Source organism: Strigops habroptila, chromosome 5 (genome assembly GCF_004027225.2).
Source record: "Strigops habroptila isolate Jane chromosome 5, bStrHab1.2.pri, whole genome shotgun sequence".
In the NCBI taxonomy this organism is placed as follows: domain Eukaryota; kingdom Metazoa; phylum Chordata; class Aves; order Psittaciformes; family Psittacidae; genus Strigops; species Strigops habroptila.
The window spans coordinates 1119081-1134510 of NC_044281.2; the positions used below are offsets into that span (position 1 = coordinate 1119081).

At 57.6% G+C, this 15430-nt stretch overlaps 2 protein-coding genes across 2 annotated transcripts; one reads left to right on the forward strand and one right to left on the reverse strand.

Moving 5' to 3' along the window:
- The first annotated feature begins 7237 nt into the window (after positions 1-7237).
- On the forward strand, positions 7238-8442 carry LOC115608499 (interferon lambda-3-like). The gene is made up of 5 exons (XM_030487381.1): positions 7238-7399; positions 7661-7738; positions 7902-8045; positions 8128-8208; positions 8310-8442. Exons 1-5 carry the CDS (start codon positions 7238-7240, stop codon positions 8403-8405), a joined length of 561 nt encoding a protein of 186 aa, XP_030343241.1. The 3' UTR covers positions 8406-8442.
- Positions 8443-14199: 5757 nt separating this feature from the next.
- LOC115608500 (interferon lambda-3-like) lies at positions 14200-15430 on the reverse strand. The gene is made up of 5 exons (XM_030487382.1): positions 15269-15430; positions 14924-15001; positions 14617-14760; positions 14454-14534; positions 14200-14352 (listed from the first exon to the last, which is right to left on the reverse strand). Exons 1-5 carry the CDS (start codon positions 15428-15430, stop codon positions 14257-14259), a joined length of 561 nt encoding a protein of 186 aa, XP_030343242.1. The 3' UTR covers positions 14200-14256.

Consider the following 15430-nt stretch of genomic DNA (forward strand, 5'->3'; position numbering starts at 1 on the left):
ATAGACAGGAATTATTATTTTGAATTATGAACACCACCAAATGGGAACAGAAATTACAACATCAAGAGTATCTAGTGTATTAGAAAACAGTACATTCCCATAGCACCAGCAGCAGCTCATTTTCCTGTTCCTCAGAGTGTCAGGCATCCCCAAAACACACACTCACTGAGAGGTGAGAGCACACTGATTCCTTACATATTATCAACCTGGATTTTGGTCAAGGGTTTGAAGCAGGAACGTATGATATGATCCATCAATATGGATCATGTTGGCTTGCTTGATTTGCCTGCAGAAACATCATGTGCAACCTGTCAGACAGCACTCCCTGCGTAGCTGCAGAGGCTTTGCCACTCAGGACCAGCCTAAAGAAGGATGTTTAGGTGATGTTGAAAGCGGCACAAAAGCCTCAACAGAAAAAAATAGCTTGTTACTGCCTTACCTTAACCAGACATCTGCCAAATCCCAAAGAACCTTACCCTATTTAATTTACATCCTGCAGGATTCCAGGATTTTAAATCCCACAGGGTTTTCCTTTAAAAAAAAAAAAACAAAACCCAACAAAATTTCTTCCCTATTCAAAACCAAGTTGGGCTAGTATTGATGTGCACATACAAGCAAACACCCTAGTGAGTGCAAGGCTGCTACAGGCCAGGGCTGCCTGGCACAAAGCTTCCCTCATCTACCCAGGGAAAAGCTAAAGCACTGCTGGCTCACACACAGCACCCTCCAGGGGAAGCAGAGGGGCTCTTCCTGAGCTACAAAACCCTGCAGGGGTGTTGGGCTAACGCTGGCCAGCTGTGGCACTTGCAGCTCCATCACCCATGGCTGGGAAGAGAGCACAAATAGTCACCACAGCCTTGACCTGCAGTGAATTGTTTTGCATGGGAGATACGCAGAGGTTAACCTGCCCCAGTATGGCCATCAGACCACACAACCCCCGCGGCAGGGGGTTAGAACTGGAGGAGCTTTAAGTCCCTTCCAACCCAAACCATTCTGATTCATTCTGATTCATCTCTGGTTGTGGGTGTCACACCATGCCAGGTGGGAGCTGGCTGAGCAGAGTGAGACCTTTCTTCTGCTTCTTGTTTCAGGATGCTGGAGATCATGGGAGGTTCTTCTTGTGAGACCCCAGCGGAGTTCTGGGTGAGGCACGTCTGTGTGCTGGGGTGCAAGGCACGGTGAGAGGAAACCCTTCTCCTGAGCTGGTGCTGGAAGCAAGGAAGGAAGGAAGAAGTGGGTTGTCTCCTAATACCCCACTTGGCACCACTCTTATTTCTTGGGAAGATTGATTTGGGGGGGCTTAAGGTTTGGCTGTGTGGAAAGCAGACAAGGGTTTATGCCAGCTCTTGGGTTCCTGTCCACCTTGGTGCTCCAGTCTCCCCAGTGCTGTGCCCTCAGCACTGGAAGGGTCCCATTTCAGACTGGTGTTTAGGCTGCATGTGGGGATGAGGATCACAGTAACAGCTGAGCAACCTGCTGCATTTCTTCCTCAATTAGGAATAAAAACAGCTGAGAAGAAGTTGCTGTGGTTCCTCCTTTGTAAGAGAGGCTGCAGAGCACCTGCTGGGGTGGGATTAATTGCACTTCATGGACTCTGCTTTCCTAGGCCCTGTGTGGCCTCTTGTTTGATGGGACAGATGGGCTTTAGGTAGAAAGGGCTGCTTGCCCTTCCCCTGCCCAGGCTAAGCTGGGAGCCGTGCGCTGCCCTGTGAGGTTGGGCTGGAAAGGGGCTGTTCTCACCCCCTGTGCCACCGTCCCTGGTGCTCTGCTGGCTGGTGCGGGTGTAGCAGCAGCTTCTGTGCCCCAGGGTTGCCCAGCGTTGCTGTTTCAGCTCTCAGGAGGTTTCTGGCCTCAGCACAGCTCAGGAACCTTTCTGGGCTTGTTGCCACAGGGCCAACAGCCCACTGTTGTCCAAAGGGAAGATTAGAGGCTGTGTTTTGTGGTGGGGCAGATAGAGGCAACAGGGTTCAATGCTGGGCACAACCTGGCACAGGTTCCCTCCTGTTTGCCTTTTGGGTATTTTCAGTCCAGGCCCAGCCTCTGCCGGGATCGTTCCCTTTCCTGTAATCCCTGCACTTGGCAGGAATGCTGCCCTGATGCCACGGGGAGGGCTGTGGCCTCGCTTGGTTACACCTTGGTGCGTGGGTAAGAACGGCAGAACTGATACCTCTGCTCCCTGCCTCAGAGAAGGCTCCTGGGGAGAGGCTTATGGGGCTGGAGGTATTTCAGTGTGGTTCTGGGGCTCTCAGGTATGGTCCCACTGTGGGTGCTGGTTTGAGCCTCCTCGCCGTGGCGAAGGTGCCTGACCGTGGGTGTATCCCCACTGGGGTCAGCGGGTGCTGGCTCAGCTTGCCCAGGGTGGGGAGCAAGGGCTTGACCCTGCTGGGTGCCTCCCCGGAGGGCGGTGGGTGCCAGGAGGGCAGCTGGAGGAAGAGAGCCCCTCACTGGTGTGAGGCTGGTCCCTGTGTCTGTGGCCGTGCGCAGGAGAAGTGATGCTGGGTGAGCCCTGCTGCCAGTCACTGGTGAAGAGGCTGTGCCGGGCGCAGGTGGCCTTTGGGCGAGGAGCAGAATGAAACCTCCCTTGCTGGGTGAGGATGGGGCTGGTGGCTTTTGTTCTCCTGAAGAAGCACTAGAGGTCTCTCCCTGCCCAGGACACGGCTGCTGGGATGCCTGTAGGGAGCCCCAGCTCTGTCCTGGTGGGGTGAATTCCTATAGCCATGCCTGGGCAGGGAGGTGTCCCTCCAGTGGCAGCACAAAGGCTCTGGGGACAAAGTGCTGTTTGGGGTTTTTCCCTTTAAACTGAAGAGGTTTTTCCCCTCTTTCCAATGTGCTCATTGAGTAACTTTGCAGTTTCCGGCCCTTCCCTCCCCAGCGCTGCGGGATGCTCAGCACAGCCCCAGGGTGATGCAGGAGGTGACTGGCCATGATGTAACACCAGGGATTGCATCACCAGCGCGGGACAGGCAGCGTGGCACAAACCAGCCCCACGGCAGCGAGAGGCAATGAAGGGTTCTGGGGTGCACAGTGGGGCCAGCAGCACTTTGGTGGCACTGACGCCCTGAGCTGGTGGGGACAGCTCTGGAGATGCTGCCACGCGGAGGCCACCTGATGTCCCTTTCCCGCCTCAGCGCGTGGCCCTGGGCTCCTGCACGTCTCCCAGGGGGGTTGATTTTAAAGCTGGCTTTTGGGGTCAGCATTTTTGGTTCTTTCTCTCGTCTTTTCCAAGCCTGGCGACTTTGTTCATCCCAGACAAGCTCCAGAAGGGCTCAGGAAGGAGTGATCTGGGCTCACACTTGCCAGGTGCCGTGGCATGGCTTGTGGCCAAGGCTTTTCCATGCTGGCACCACGCAGCAGCCGATGAGTCAGGGCAGTTGCCTCCCCTGCCCGTGGCCGTGCCCGGTTTCACTTTCCTTCTTGCACCCAGAACTTCCCATGTACCGGGATTTCTTGCCTGAGCCATTCCAGTGGCTCTCATGGGTTATGTGCATTGAGGAGGGAGCTCCATCGCCACCGTCTGCACCACTCTCCCGGCACAGCACTGCCTGCAGGTAGAGCTGGGACACAGCAGGGCTGGAGCGATGGCTGTGGCAGGTCGCAGGCAGGTCGCAGGGCACCGCATGGTGTCTGCAGCCCCTGCTGGCTTTGGGGTCCCTCTGCAGCCATGGCAGGAGCTGGCACTAGCACCTTTGGAGGAGCCGTGCCCAATACAGCCGGGCTTTGCTGGCGGGGCTGGGGCTGGGACTGGGGTGTGCTGGAGCGTGGCAGTGCCGTGTGAGGTGTTTGCCGGGGTGCAGATGCCCAGCACAGCGGGACCATGTCCCGTCAGTGACAATCCCTGGCTGCTGCTCAGCCGGGCACCCATGGGCTCAGCTACAGCTGGGGGCAAGTGGGGCACGTGCATCCAAGCAAGGTGCCCAGAGACCTTGGTGAGACACTGGCACAGGGTGCCCGGAGAAGCTGTGGCTGCCCCATCCCTGGCAGTGTTCAAGGCCAGGTTGGACACAGGGGCTTGGAGCAACCTGGTCCAGTGGAAGGTGTCCCTGCCCGTGGCAGTGGGTAGGGACTGGATGAGCTTTAAGGTCCCTTCCAACCCAAACCATCAACCGCCAGCCTTTCATCGCAGCCAGCCTGAGTGCTGGGGGCTGCGCTTGTGGCCCCAGTTTCGCTGTTCAGCTTTCGCTTTTCCTTCGTTTCCTTTGGATCTCCTTGTGCCTGCGTGAGGAAATGAGGTTTCATTTACTTCTCCAACCAGAAATGACAGCTGAGAGCTAAAAGCCACAGTGGTGGTGCCGCGATTGAGAGACGGGACGCAGCTTGATGCAAGCAAGATGTCGTTTTATTACAGTTATCCATATACATTTATACTTGTCTCTACCTAGCGTGTCTCATACTGATTGGTCTATCTTTTACAGAAGGCACACACTGATTGGCTAACTAACATAAGACAAACTATTAATCAAGCATTTATCTCCCCCCAGCAACATCTTTTCTTACACAAAGAGTTAGCTCCTATCCATCAAGGTTGGCTACTCCCTTCTGTCTCGACCTTTCCAACCCGTGATTGATAAATAAACACTGGGCCATTCTTTCTCAGCCAAGCTTTTATCCCTATCTTATTCCTCCCATGGTTTACGACCGACAAGTTCCAACACGTCTCCTTCTATCAGCTGAACAGCACTGGGAGTCCTGCTGAGAGTAGCCAAATCCTGTCCCACATGGTGGGAAAGAGAAGCCAGACTGGGTCCCACAGGGATATGACGCTTGATGGGTGACCCGAGAGTGTCCCCAGCCCTGCCCTCAGCAGGGGCCTGTGGCAGTGGTTCGTGGTGGATCTGTGTACATGCCAGGGCCATCTTCCAGCCCTGCTCTGGGTCCTCAGGGTGCAGATGAGGCCAGCCCAGCCCAGCAGGCCCTGGCCATCATCTTGGTGCTGGACATCACTCTCTGGGTGCTGTGGACCTCGCTCCAGCCCCACTGGTGGCTGCTGGAGATGCCAGAACACCCCGGCCTGGCTCATACCTTTGTCTGGAGGAACACCCCACAGTAACTGCCCCATGAGCTGGCTGGCCTCCACCATGTGGGACCTTGAGCCACCATCACTCTCCTGCTGCTCCGCTGAGACCTGAAGAGTTCCAGGCAGGGCCAGGACCTGCTTCCTCCCCTTTCTCCCTGGGTGCCATGTGTATTTTTACATCCATAGGGATTTTCTGCTGAGGTGCCATCTATCAACAGCCCAGAGAAGCTGTGGCTGCCCCATCCCTGGCAGTGCTCAAGGACAGGTTGGACACAGGGGCTTGGAGCAATCTGCTCCAGTGGGAGGTGTCCCTGCCCATAGAAAGGAACTGGATGAGCTTTAAGGTTCCTTCCAACCCAAACCAATCTGTGATACCATCCCAGCCGAGCTATACCTTATCTGGGTGACATAGGTGATGATGGAATTTGCATTGGTTTGGGCTTTTATTTCATAGTTGTATTAATTGTGAACTTGTTGCATTGAATAAAATGTGTTCTTCTAAACCTGTGCATTTCTGGAGGTCAATGCCATGGTCTTGCTCACTGGAGGGCAGGCAGAGGGAGACGTGGACGTACGGGAGAGAGGCCAGTGAAGGACCGGGAAGATGATGAAGGGTCTGGAGCACCTCTCCTATGAGGAAAGGCTGAGGGAGCTGGGGCTGTTCAGCTTGGGAAGAGAAGGCTCCAGGGCTCTCGGTGTTGCCTGCTGACAGGACAGCAGACAATGGGCACAACCTGAAACACGTGGAAGGCCACACGGACATGAGGAAACACTTTCTGTGAGGGGGGTGAGACACTGGCACAGGGTACCCGGAGCAACTGTGGCGTCTCCATCCTTGGAGGAGTCCAAAACCAGACACAGCCCTGGGCAGCCTGTGCTGGCTGACCCGGCTTGAGGAGGGGTTGGAGTGGATGATGTGCAGAGGTCCCAGCCCACCTCCACGCCTCAGCACAGCACGTCCATGCTGGTGTGCCCACCACAGCTGTACCTTCCAATGGCCTCGGGTAAGGACTTTACTCATTTGCTTGGACTCCTTGAGGTCGGCAGTTTATTTCCAAATAGGAAGATTAAACATTGGGTCTTTCTGGAGCAGTGACCTCTACAGCCACCACGTGAGGCACTCAAAGTGTGTTTGTGCCTCTTGCTGCCTTACTGTGCGTTTGCTGTTCAGACACAGGCATTGCCCTACTTTTCCATCTTTAATGCTTGGTGAGTGCATGAAGTGAAAGCCCAGCAGCGATGGCTTCACATGGCAGGAGGGTACCTCGAGGAAGGACGGACTTTGCTGAGCAGAGGCATCATTCCAGCTCTCAGCAGAGAGATGTCCACACGTGACAGTTGCATTTCCAGGCTAAGCAGGGAGGAAACCCCATTGAGCTCCAGCGCTGGTGGCGGTGGCAGCCGCGCTCCTCTCCAGCAGCCTCCGTGCACAGCTCTTCGTTCCACCTGGAAAACACTGTGGAAGCGCTTCTGCTTTCACCCGTTTTCCTGCTTTCTGTAATGAGCCTGGTCTCTCCGCATAACCCAGAGGTGCCCACAGCCTGTGCTGTGCAGGGCCCGCTCCGGCTGCTGCTTCCCTCCCCTCCCTGCCACAGCCATTGTGTTGCGCTTCCCATGGGGAAACTGAGGCACGAACTGCTGCCGCCGCTCAGGAGGCACCGGGACCCTCCGAGCCCGCTGTGCCCATGGCCGGGGCTGTGAGCCTGGGGTCAGCTGCCAGCACATGCCAGGCTGGGCCGTGCCCGGGGGCCCCCGCACCCACCAGCACCTCTGCACCACTTGACGTGGCAGCAGCGTCCCCCTGTTCAGCTCCAAGGAGGGTGCGCTGGAGGCAGCCCCAGCATCCCCCTGCTCCCCGGGTGCTGCTGCGCTGCCCTGCCGAGGCGGCAGCGAGAGGCGGGATTCCCTCGGCCGCCGCTTTCACTTTCCAGTTTCCAGCGCCGACGGGCCGTGGATTTTCCTGCCACCTGAAAGCAGTCGCGCCGTCGGGGCAGCATAAAAAGCCGTGGAGATGGAGCAGCGAGGCAGCCACGAGGAGAGAGGTGAAGCAGCTCCCCAGCACCAGCCCCCAGCCTGGCCGCCCGCAGCCGAGTGCGCCAGCACCGACGGGGATCCAGCGCATCCAGCCCGGAGCGCTGCGCTGTGTCCTCTGCGGCTTCTGGCTCCACAAGCTCCTCGCCCCATCCATCGCCACTTGCCCCCCGTCAGGCTCTCGTCAGCGCGATGCTGTGCCTCAGCTTCACCCTCCTGCTTGCGCTGGTGGTGGGGACCGGCCTCGGGGCTGCCGTCCCCCAGGATGCCCTCAAGAAGAGCTGCAGCCTCTCCAAGTACCGGTTCCTCGTGCCCCATGAGCTGAAGGCCGTGCAGAAGATGAAGGAGCACTTTGTGAGTAGGGCTGGCAACAGGGGGCTGTGGGCTGGAGGGGGCAAGGCAGAGGGGATGCCAAATTCGAGACCCTGAGTGACAAGGTGGATGCTTTCCGTCTGGGGATGAGGAGGATGTTTCCCAAGGGAGTCTGGGGACAAGAAGGATGCTAAGCCAAATTTCAACCGGGTTTCAAGCCTCTCAAGGCTGACCAGGGTTGCACAGCATCGACAACGCTGCAGATGACAGTTTTTCAACGTCCCCCTTGGTTTGTGCCTGCAGGAGGACACCATGCTGCTGTCGGGCCGCAAATGCAACACCCGGCTCTTCCATCGGAAGTGGAGCACGCCGGAGCTGTCGGTAAGAGCGCGGCAATGCTGGAGGAAGGGGGTACGGCCCCCTCCAGCCAGGCCCTCCTGTCCCACCTCCACCCGCACCATGGGCAGGTCTTTGAGACCCCGTCCTCCAGCCCATGGGCAGCCCTGGTGCTGCGGGTCCCTGACCAGGACACTGCTGCCCGCAGGTGCCCGACCGAGTGATGCTGGTGGAAGCCGAGCTGGACCTGGCCATCGCCGTGCTGGGGCTCCCCGCTGCCCCCAGGCTCGCCGAGCTGCGCCAGCGGCCCCTGGCCTTCCTCACCCAGGCGCGGGAGGACCTGCGGGGCTGTGTGAGTGTCCCCCCACGTCCCCCGGCCCGTGCGCCCCCTGCACCGGGGCAGCCCTGGTCCTTATGCAGCCGCTCTGTCGTAGGTGGCCACGGAGGCTCCTTCTCATCAGCCCCCCGGGAAACTGAGGCACTGGCTGCAGAGGCTGCAGGTGGCCAAGGAAACAGTGAGTCGGGGCAGGGGGCTCCGGGGTGTTACCAGCGACACGCTGCATGGGGCTGCTGCTGCCCACCTCTGGTGCGAACCCGCCCCTTCTCCCCACCACAGGAGGCCGCCGGCTGCCTGGAGGCCTCGGCCACCCTCCACCTCTTCCAAGTGCTGAGCGACCTGCGGTGTGCAGCCCTCCGGGAGCAATGCACTTAGTCCCTGCCGGTGGCATGGCGCGGCACGGCACGGCATGGAGTGGTGCTCACCAGCCCCGGAAGATGGCCCGAGGAGCAGAGAAATGATCTTTGCTGCATCACTGGACTGTAATTTCCTATTGAAGCATTTTTCTTATTTATGTGAGCTCAGGGAGCAATTCTTTTTCATAGTCTGTTAAATTATTGGGGTTTCTTGTGTATTTATAAATGACTCGGGAGGAGGTACAGAAATGTATTTATTGGGTATCTTTGTTTTGCTGGTTTTCAAAACACGGATTGTTTTTTAAAGAAAGAAATCTATTTTTTTTACCTGCTATTTATTACAGAATATATTAGGTATATTTGCCTGTATAAATTATTTTTTACATTTTACATGCTGTTTAATATGCAGAATAAAACAAACCCTATAAACAGACGAGCTGCCTTCGCATCTTTTGAATACACTTCACTGCAACTTCATCCCTTTGGAAAATTGAGTTGTTGGCAGGGAGGGAGGATGCTGGGTGAGCTTTGAGCATTTGCAAGGAAATCACAAACCTTTGGCGCTCGTGTTCACCTCCAGCTGCCTCAGGACACCCCAACTGCCCCCAGGGGTGATTCTGGGGACAGACGGATGCTGTGATGGCCCTGGGGACAGGAGCCCGCTGGCACCGTGTTGGGTGGTGCGAAGCAGGACGTGAGGCCTGGAGGCACCCACAGCCTGATGCGATGCTCACATCCCAGCACGGGCTGGGCAAGCTCCCATTTGGCCACCCCAGGGGTGCTCAGAAGATCCCTGAATGATTTAACCACCAAACTGGAGGTCAGGATGAGCACAGAGCCGGGAAGGACGCCACTCAGCTGGGAGAGCAGGAAAAGGACCATGAGCAGACCCGAACTTTATTCAACCTATTTTCTCAGGTTGGAGAGATGGAGACAGGCACCAGGGAGAGGCAGCAGCAACAGCAGCCACATGTGAGCGTGAGCAGCAGGTCGAGGGAGGGGATTCTCCCCCACTACAGCCTGTAGGGACAGGCCAAGGGGAATGGCTTTAACCTGCCAGAGGAGAGACTGAGATGAGCTCTGAGGCAGAAGCTCTTCCCTGTGAGGGTGCTGAGGCGCTGGCACAGGGTGCCCAGAGAAGCTGTGGCTGCCCCATCCCTGGCAGTGTTCAAGGCCAGGTTGGACACAGGGGCTTGGAGCAACCTGCTCTAGTGGAAGGTGTCCCTGCCCGTGGCAGGGGGTTGGAACTGGATGAGCTTTAAGGTCCCTTCCAACACAAACCAGTCTGGGATTCTGTGATTCTATGCATGTGTGATGGCCACGCTGGGGCAGGTTAACCTCTGCATATCTCCCATGCAAAGCAAGTTCACTGCAAGTTAAGGCTGGGGTGACTATTTGTGCTCCTTTGCCAGCCATGGGTGATGGAGCTGCAAGTGCCACAGCTGGCCAGCGTTAGCCCAACACCCCTGCCAGCTTTTTGTAGCTCAGGAAGAGCACCTCTGCTTCCCCTGGAGGGTGCTGTGTGTGGGCCAGCAGTGCTTTTTCTTCCCCTGCAGGCTCAGGTAAGGGGTGCCAGGAGGGAGATGCTGGGGAGTCAGAGCCTTTCTGAGCATCGCCGAGTGCTTGGCTGGGTGGAATGTTAATGGCAGTTCCCCAGCCTCGCCAGGGAAATGGAGAGAGGTGTGCTCTTCCCTGTGCTGAGGTCAGTTCAGACACAGAAACAGTAGAAGGAAAGTCAGAAAGCCTTTGGTTTATTGTGTGTCTGTATTGACCCCAGCATTTGGGAGGCACCTACTGCAGCTCCCAGACTCAGATTTCTGTCCCCAGGAACAAAACTAAATGGAGAGAAACCCAAAGTTGTGGTGTAGGTGATGTCCAGCACCAGCTTTCTGTCCTGTCACTTTAGACTTAGGAGCAGAAGCTGGATGTATGCACTTTTTGGAGCTGGTTTCTGGGATGTCTGAGAGCGCTGTCCACATTAGCAGTACACAGGTAGAGTTTTAGGTGGCTAAGCAAGGGTAGATTGCCATGTTGGTGGCACTGTTCCGGAGGGCACCATGTGTAGGTGATGCCAAGCAGCAGCTTTTCATCCTGGTACCTTAGGCTTAGCATCAGTGTCTGGAGGTTTGCACTCTAGCGAGCTGTTCAGTTGGCCGCCCGAGAGCAGCGCCCTGACCCATGGGTCAGCTCGTGTCTGACCTGGTCCGGGTGAGCCCCCCCGGGGCTGGGCGGGTGCCGGGGCTGCGGAAGAAGCCCGGGCCGAGCCGGCTCCTCGCTGCTGGGGGCGGCCATGGGAAGCATCGCCCCGTGCCCGTCATGTCCGAGGAGCCGCCGTGGGCTGTGCCCCGGCCCCAGGACGCCGGTTCCACACACGGCGCTCCGGGACCCTGCTGCGGGACCCCCGGCACCGCGCCGAGGGGCCGCTCTGGTGCTGCAGAGCGCTTCTGAGGTTCGCCGGTGTTTATATGACCCGTGTCTGGGGAGATGCGGGTGATGCGATGGGGGAGCGAGGCGGGAGCGCGCTGAGCGCTCCCCGGGGGATGGAGCCCGGCCCGGCCCTTCCTGGGAGCAGGGATTGCATTTCCAGGCTGTCCACGCACAGCCGGGGCCGTTCTGCAGCGGCACCAGCGCCGGGCACACAAAGTCCCGCCGGGAGCCTCGGGGCGTCCGTCGGTGCCGGGGCTGGGGCTGCCCCGGCTTCGCTGCTCGGGGCGCTCCGTTCGGGGGTCATTGCCCAGAACCGGGGGCTCCGGCTGACGCGAGGGGCGGGGATGGGTCCCGGTGGAAGGTCTCGGGGCCGTGCGGCGCGGGGAGAAGCCGCTGCCGAGAGCCCCAGCCGGGGTTAAACGGGAAGAGGGGTGCGGTCCTGGTGGAAACCGGTGTGGGACTGGCGGTGCCAAGGATTTGACTCCAGACGGATTTCCAGCAGCTGGCGCTGGAAACTAACCCTCACCTCACCCCGACCAGACCTAATCCGAACCCATCAGAGCCACACGAGCTGTTGCTGCTGGAAATCCATCTACAGTGGGATTTGGGCCCTGCCCTGCCTGCCCAGACTGGATCCTGGCTGCTTTTGTAAGGCAGGATAATAGCGATGAGCTTGGAGGTGTCCAGGACTGACCTCGCGCCCCTGCTGCAGCCTCCCTGCAGCCCTGTGGCTGCCGCGTGGTGCAGCACCACATCTGGGCGTGCTGAAGTGAAATGCCAGAGGTGTTGGGTGTCTCAGATCAAACTCCTCTGCCATTCTGCACTCGCGCTGCATCTTACATCCCAACCTGCGCTGCTGAGCCCCCGGAGCTCCTGTACTCAGGTTCTAGAAGTAATGCTGCCCTCGTGTCTCTGCCCCAAGAATGGTCCCTGCCCCACAGACACCAGCAAAGTCACCCCAGGCCCATTTTCCTCCCAGCCCCGAGTGACCAGACTCCAACTCGATCTCCAGTTACAGCTTTGTCCCTGGCTGCAGAAAATGACCGTGACCAAAACCTGTTTCCTGTTTCCTTCTCATCTAATAAATGATAGAGAACGGGCAGTTAAGCCACACAGGAGAAAGGAGAGCACAAAGTGCCCCCTTATACCCACTGGGTGCCCTTTCACTACTTTCCTGGAGCTAAACATGCTGGTTCTGTGTCATGGTATTTACTTCGGAGATCCAAGAACAGTGACAAATGAGATCCCAAAACGAGATCCTGCCTTGGCACATGCCCCAAGGGATACACAGTGGGGAGCTCTTTGCAGTTCCTCTCCTCCAAAGGGCACATTCTGCCAATCCCTCAGCAGCATCTCTCTGAATTCGGTTTAAATTGGCCTTTCCTGACCGTGTGGCTGTGACTGACACAGACTGTTCCGGGTGAAGGCTCCCTAGTGCTCAGGGCAACTCGTAAACCCACCACCTCCATCAGAAACACTTCACCTCGTGCTGTCTAAGTTCTCACCGAGGAGCTCGCTCACTCTTACCTTCCTTGGGGGAATAAACCCATCGCTTTCTTCTTCCCTGGTGTTCCTGATGAATGAGCTCCCAGCATTTAGAGCCAGAACCCCTTGCTGTGACATAAATCCTGGCCTTATGCTCAGGGTGAAGTTTGATACTGGTTTCACTCTGGCCTGCCCAGTCTGTCATTGTCCTCTCAGCCAGTCCTCACGCCGTGTGTCTGACCTGACCTCAGCACAGGGAAGAGCACACCTCTCTCAGTTTTCCTGGCGAGGCTGGGGAACTGCCATTAACATCCCACCCAGCCAAGCACTCGGCGATGCTCAGAAAGGCTCTGACTCCCCAGCATCTCCCTCCTGGCACCCCTTACCTGAGCCTGCAGGGGAAGATAAAGCACCGCTGGCTCACACACAGCACCCTCCAGGGGAAGCAGAGGGGCTCTTCCTGAGCTACAAAAAGCTGGCAGGGGTGTTGGGCTAACGCTGGCCAGCTGTGGCACTTGCAGCTCTTATCACCCATGGCTGGGAAAAGAGCACAAAGAGTCACCACAGCCTTGACCTGCAGTGAATTGCTTTGCATGGGAGATACGCAGAGGTTAACCTGCCCCAGCATGGCCATCACACATGCATAGAATCATAGAATCCCAGACTGGTTTGTGTTGGAAGGGACCTTAAAGCTCACCCAGTTCCAACCCCCTGCCACGGGCAGGGACATCTTCCACTAGAGCAGGTTGCTCCAAGCCCCTGTGTCCAACCTGGCCTTGAACACTGCCAGGGATGGGGCAGCCACAGCTTCTCTGGGAAAAGTCTGTGCCAGCGCCTCAGCACCCTCACAGGGAAGAGCTTCTGCCTCAGAGCTCATCTCAGTCTCTCCTCGGGCAGGTTAAAGCCATTCCCCTTGGCCTGTCCCTACAGGCTGTAGAGGGGGAGAATCCCCTCCCTCGACCTGCTGCTCACGCTCACATGTGGCTGCTGTTGCTGCTGCCTCTCCCTGGTGCCTGTCTCCATCTCTCCAACCTGAGAAAATAGGTTCAATAAAGTTCGGGTCTGCTCATGGTCCTTTTCCTGCTCTCCCGGCTGAGCGGCTTCCTTCCCAGCTCCACGCTCATCCTGACCTCCAGTTTGGTGGTTAAATCATTCAGGGATCTTCTGAGCGCCCCTGGGGTGGCCAAATGGGAGCTTGCCCAGCCCGTGCTGGGATGTGAGCATCGCATCAGGCTGTGGGTGCCTCCAGGCCTCATGTCCTGGTTCGCACCACCCAACACGGTGCCAGCGGGCTCCTGTCCCCAGGGCCACCACAGCATCCATCTGTCCCCAGAATCACCCCCCGGGGGGCAGTTGGGGTGTCCTGAGGCAGCTGGAGGTGAACACGAGCACCAAAGGTTTGTGATTTCCTTGCAAATGCTCAGAGTTCACCCAATATCCTCCCGCCCCGCCAACAACTCAATTTTCCAAAGGGATGAAGTTACAGTGAAGTGTATTCAAAAGATGCGAAGGCAGCTCGTCTGTTTATAGGGTTTGTTTTATTCTGCATATTAAATAGCATGTAAAATGTAAAAAATAATTTATACAGGCAAATATACATAATATATTCTGTAATAAATAGCAGGTAAAAAAAATAGATTTCTTTCTTTAAAAAACAATCCGTGTTTTGAAAACCAGCAAAACAAAGATACCCAATAAATACATTTCTGTACCTCCTCCCGAGTCATTTATAAATACACAAGAAACCCCAATAATTTAACAGACTATGAAAAAGAATTGCTCCCTGAGCTCACATAAATAAGAAAAATGCTTCAATAGGAAATTACAGTCCAGTGATGCAGCAAAGATCATTTCTCTGCTCCTCGGGCCATCTTCCGGGGCTGGTGAGCACCACTCCATGCCGTGCCGTGCCCTGCCGCGCCGCGCCGCGCCGTGCCGCGCCATGCCACCGGCAGGGACTAAGCGCATTGCTCCCGGAGGGCTGCACACCGCAGGTCGCTCAGCACTTGGAAGAGGTGGAGGGTGGCCGAGGCCTCCAGGCAGCCGGCGGCCTCCTGTGGTGGGGAGAAGGGGCGGGTTCGCACCAGAGATGGGCAGCAGCAGCCCCATGCAGCGTGTCGCTGGTAACACCCCGGAGCCCCCTGCCCCGACTCACTGTTTCCTTGGCCACCTGCAGCCTCTGCAGCCAGTGCCTCAGTTTCCCGGAGGGCTGATGAGAAGGAGCCTCCGTGGCCACCTACGACAGAGCGGCTGCATAAGGACCAGGGCTGCCCCGGTGCAGGGGGCGCACGGGCCGGGGGACGTGGGGGGACACTCACACAGCCCCGCAGGTCCTCCCGCGCCTGGGTGAGGAAGGCCAGGGGCCGCTGGCGCAGCTCGGTGAGCCGGGGGGCAGCGGGGAGCCCCAGCACGGCGATGGCCAGGTCCAGCTCGGCTTCCACCAGCATCACTCGGTCGGGCACCTGCGGGCAGCAGTGTCCTGGTCAGGGACCCGCAGCACCAGGGCTGCCCATGGGCTGGAGGACAGGGTCTCAAAGACCTGCCCCTGGTGCGCGTGGAGGTGGGACAGGAGGTCCCGGCTGCAGGGGGCCGTACCCCCTTCTTCCAGCATTGCCGCGCTCTTACCGACAGCTCCGGCGTGCTCCACTTCCGATGGAAGAGCCGGGTGTTGCATTTGCGGCCCGACAGCAGCATGGTGTCCTCCTGCAGGCACAAACCAAGGGAGACATTGAAAACCTGTCATCTGCAGCGTTGGTGATGTTGTGCAACCCTGGTCAGCCTCGAGAGGCTTGAAACCCGGTTGAAATTTGGCTTAGCATCCTTCTTGTCCCCAGAGTCCCTTGGGAAACATCCTCCTCATCCCCAGACTGCTGCGGAAAGCATCCACCTTGTCACTCAGGGTCTCGAATTTGGCATCCCCTCTGCCTTGCCCCCTCCAGCCCACAGCCCCCTGTTGCCAGCCCTACTCACAAAGTGCTCCTTCATCTTCTGCACGGCCTTCAGCTCGTGGGGCACGAGGAACCGGTACTTGGAGAGGCTGCAGCTCTTCTTGAGGGCATCCTGGGGGACAGCAGCCCCGAGGCCGGTCCCCACCACCAGCGCAAGCAGGAGGGTGAAGCTGAGGCACAACAT

Excerpts from the sequence above, each read along its gene's own strand:
- LOC115608499 (XM_030487381.1), top strand. The coding sequence starts at position 7,238 with ATGCTGTGCCTCAGCTTCACCCTCCTGCTTGCGCTGGTGGTGGGGACC. Across the intron at positions 7,400-7,660 it reads AGAAGATGAAGGAGCACTTT|GAGGACACCATGCTGCTGTC; the intron begins GTGAGTAGGGCT and ends TTGTGCCTGCAG. Across the intron at positions 8,046-8,127 it reads GGGAGGACCTGCGGGGCTGT|GTGGCCACGGAGGCTCCTTC; the intron begins GTGAGTGTCCCC and ends GCTCTGTCGTAG.
- LOC115608500 (XM_030487382.1), bottom strand. The coding sequence starts at position 15,430 with ATGTTGTGCCTCAGCTTCACCCTCCTGCTTGCGCTGGTGGTGGGGACC. Across the intron at positions 15,002-15,268 it reads AGAAGATGAAGGAGCACTTT|GAGGACACCATGCTGCTGTC; the intron begins GTGAGTAGGGCT and ends TTGTGCCTGCAG. Across the intron at positions 14,761-14,923 it reads GGAGCACGCCGGAGCTGTCG|GTGCCCGACCGAGTGATGCT; the intron begins GTAAGAGCGCGG and ends TGCTGCCCGCAG.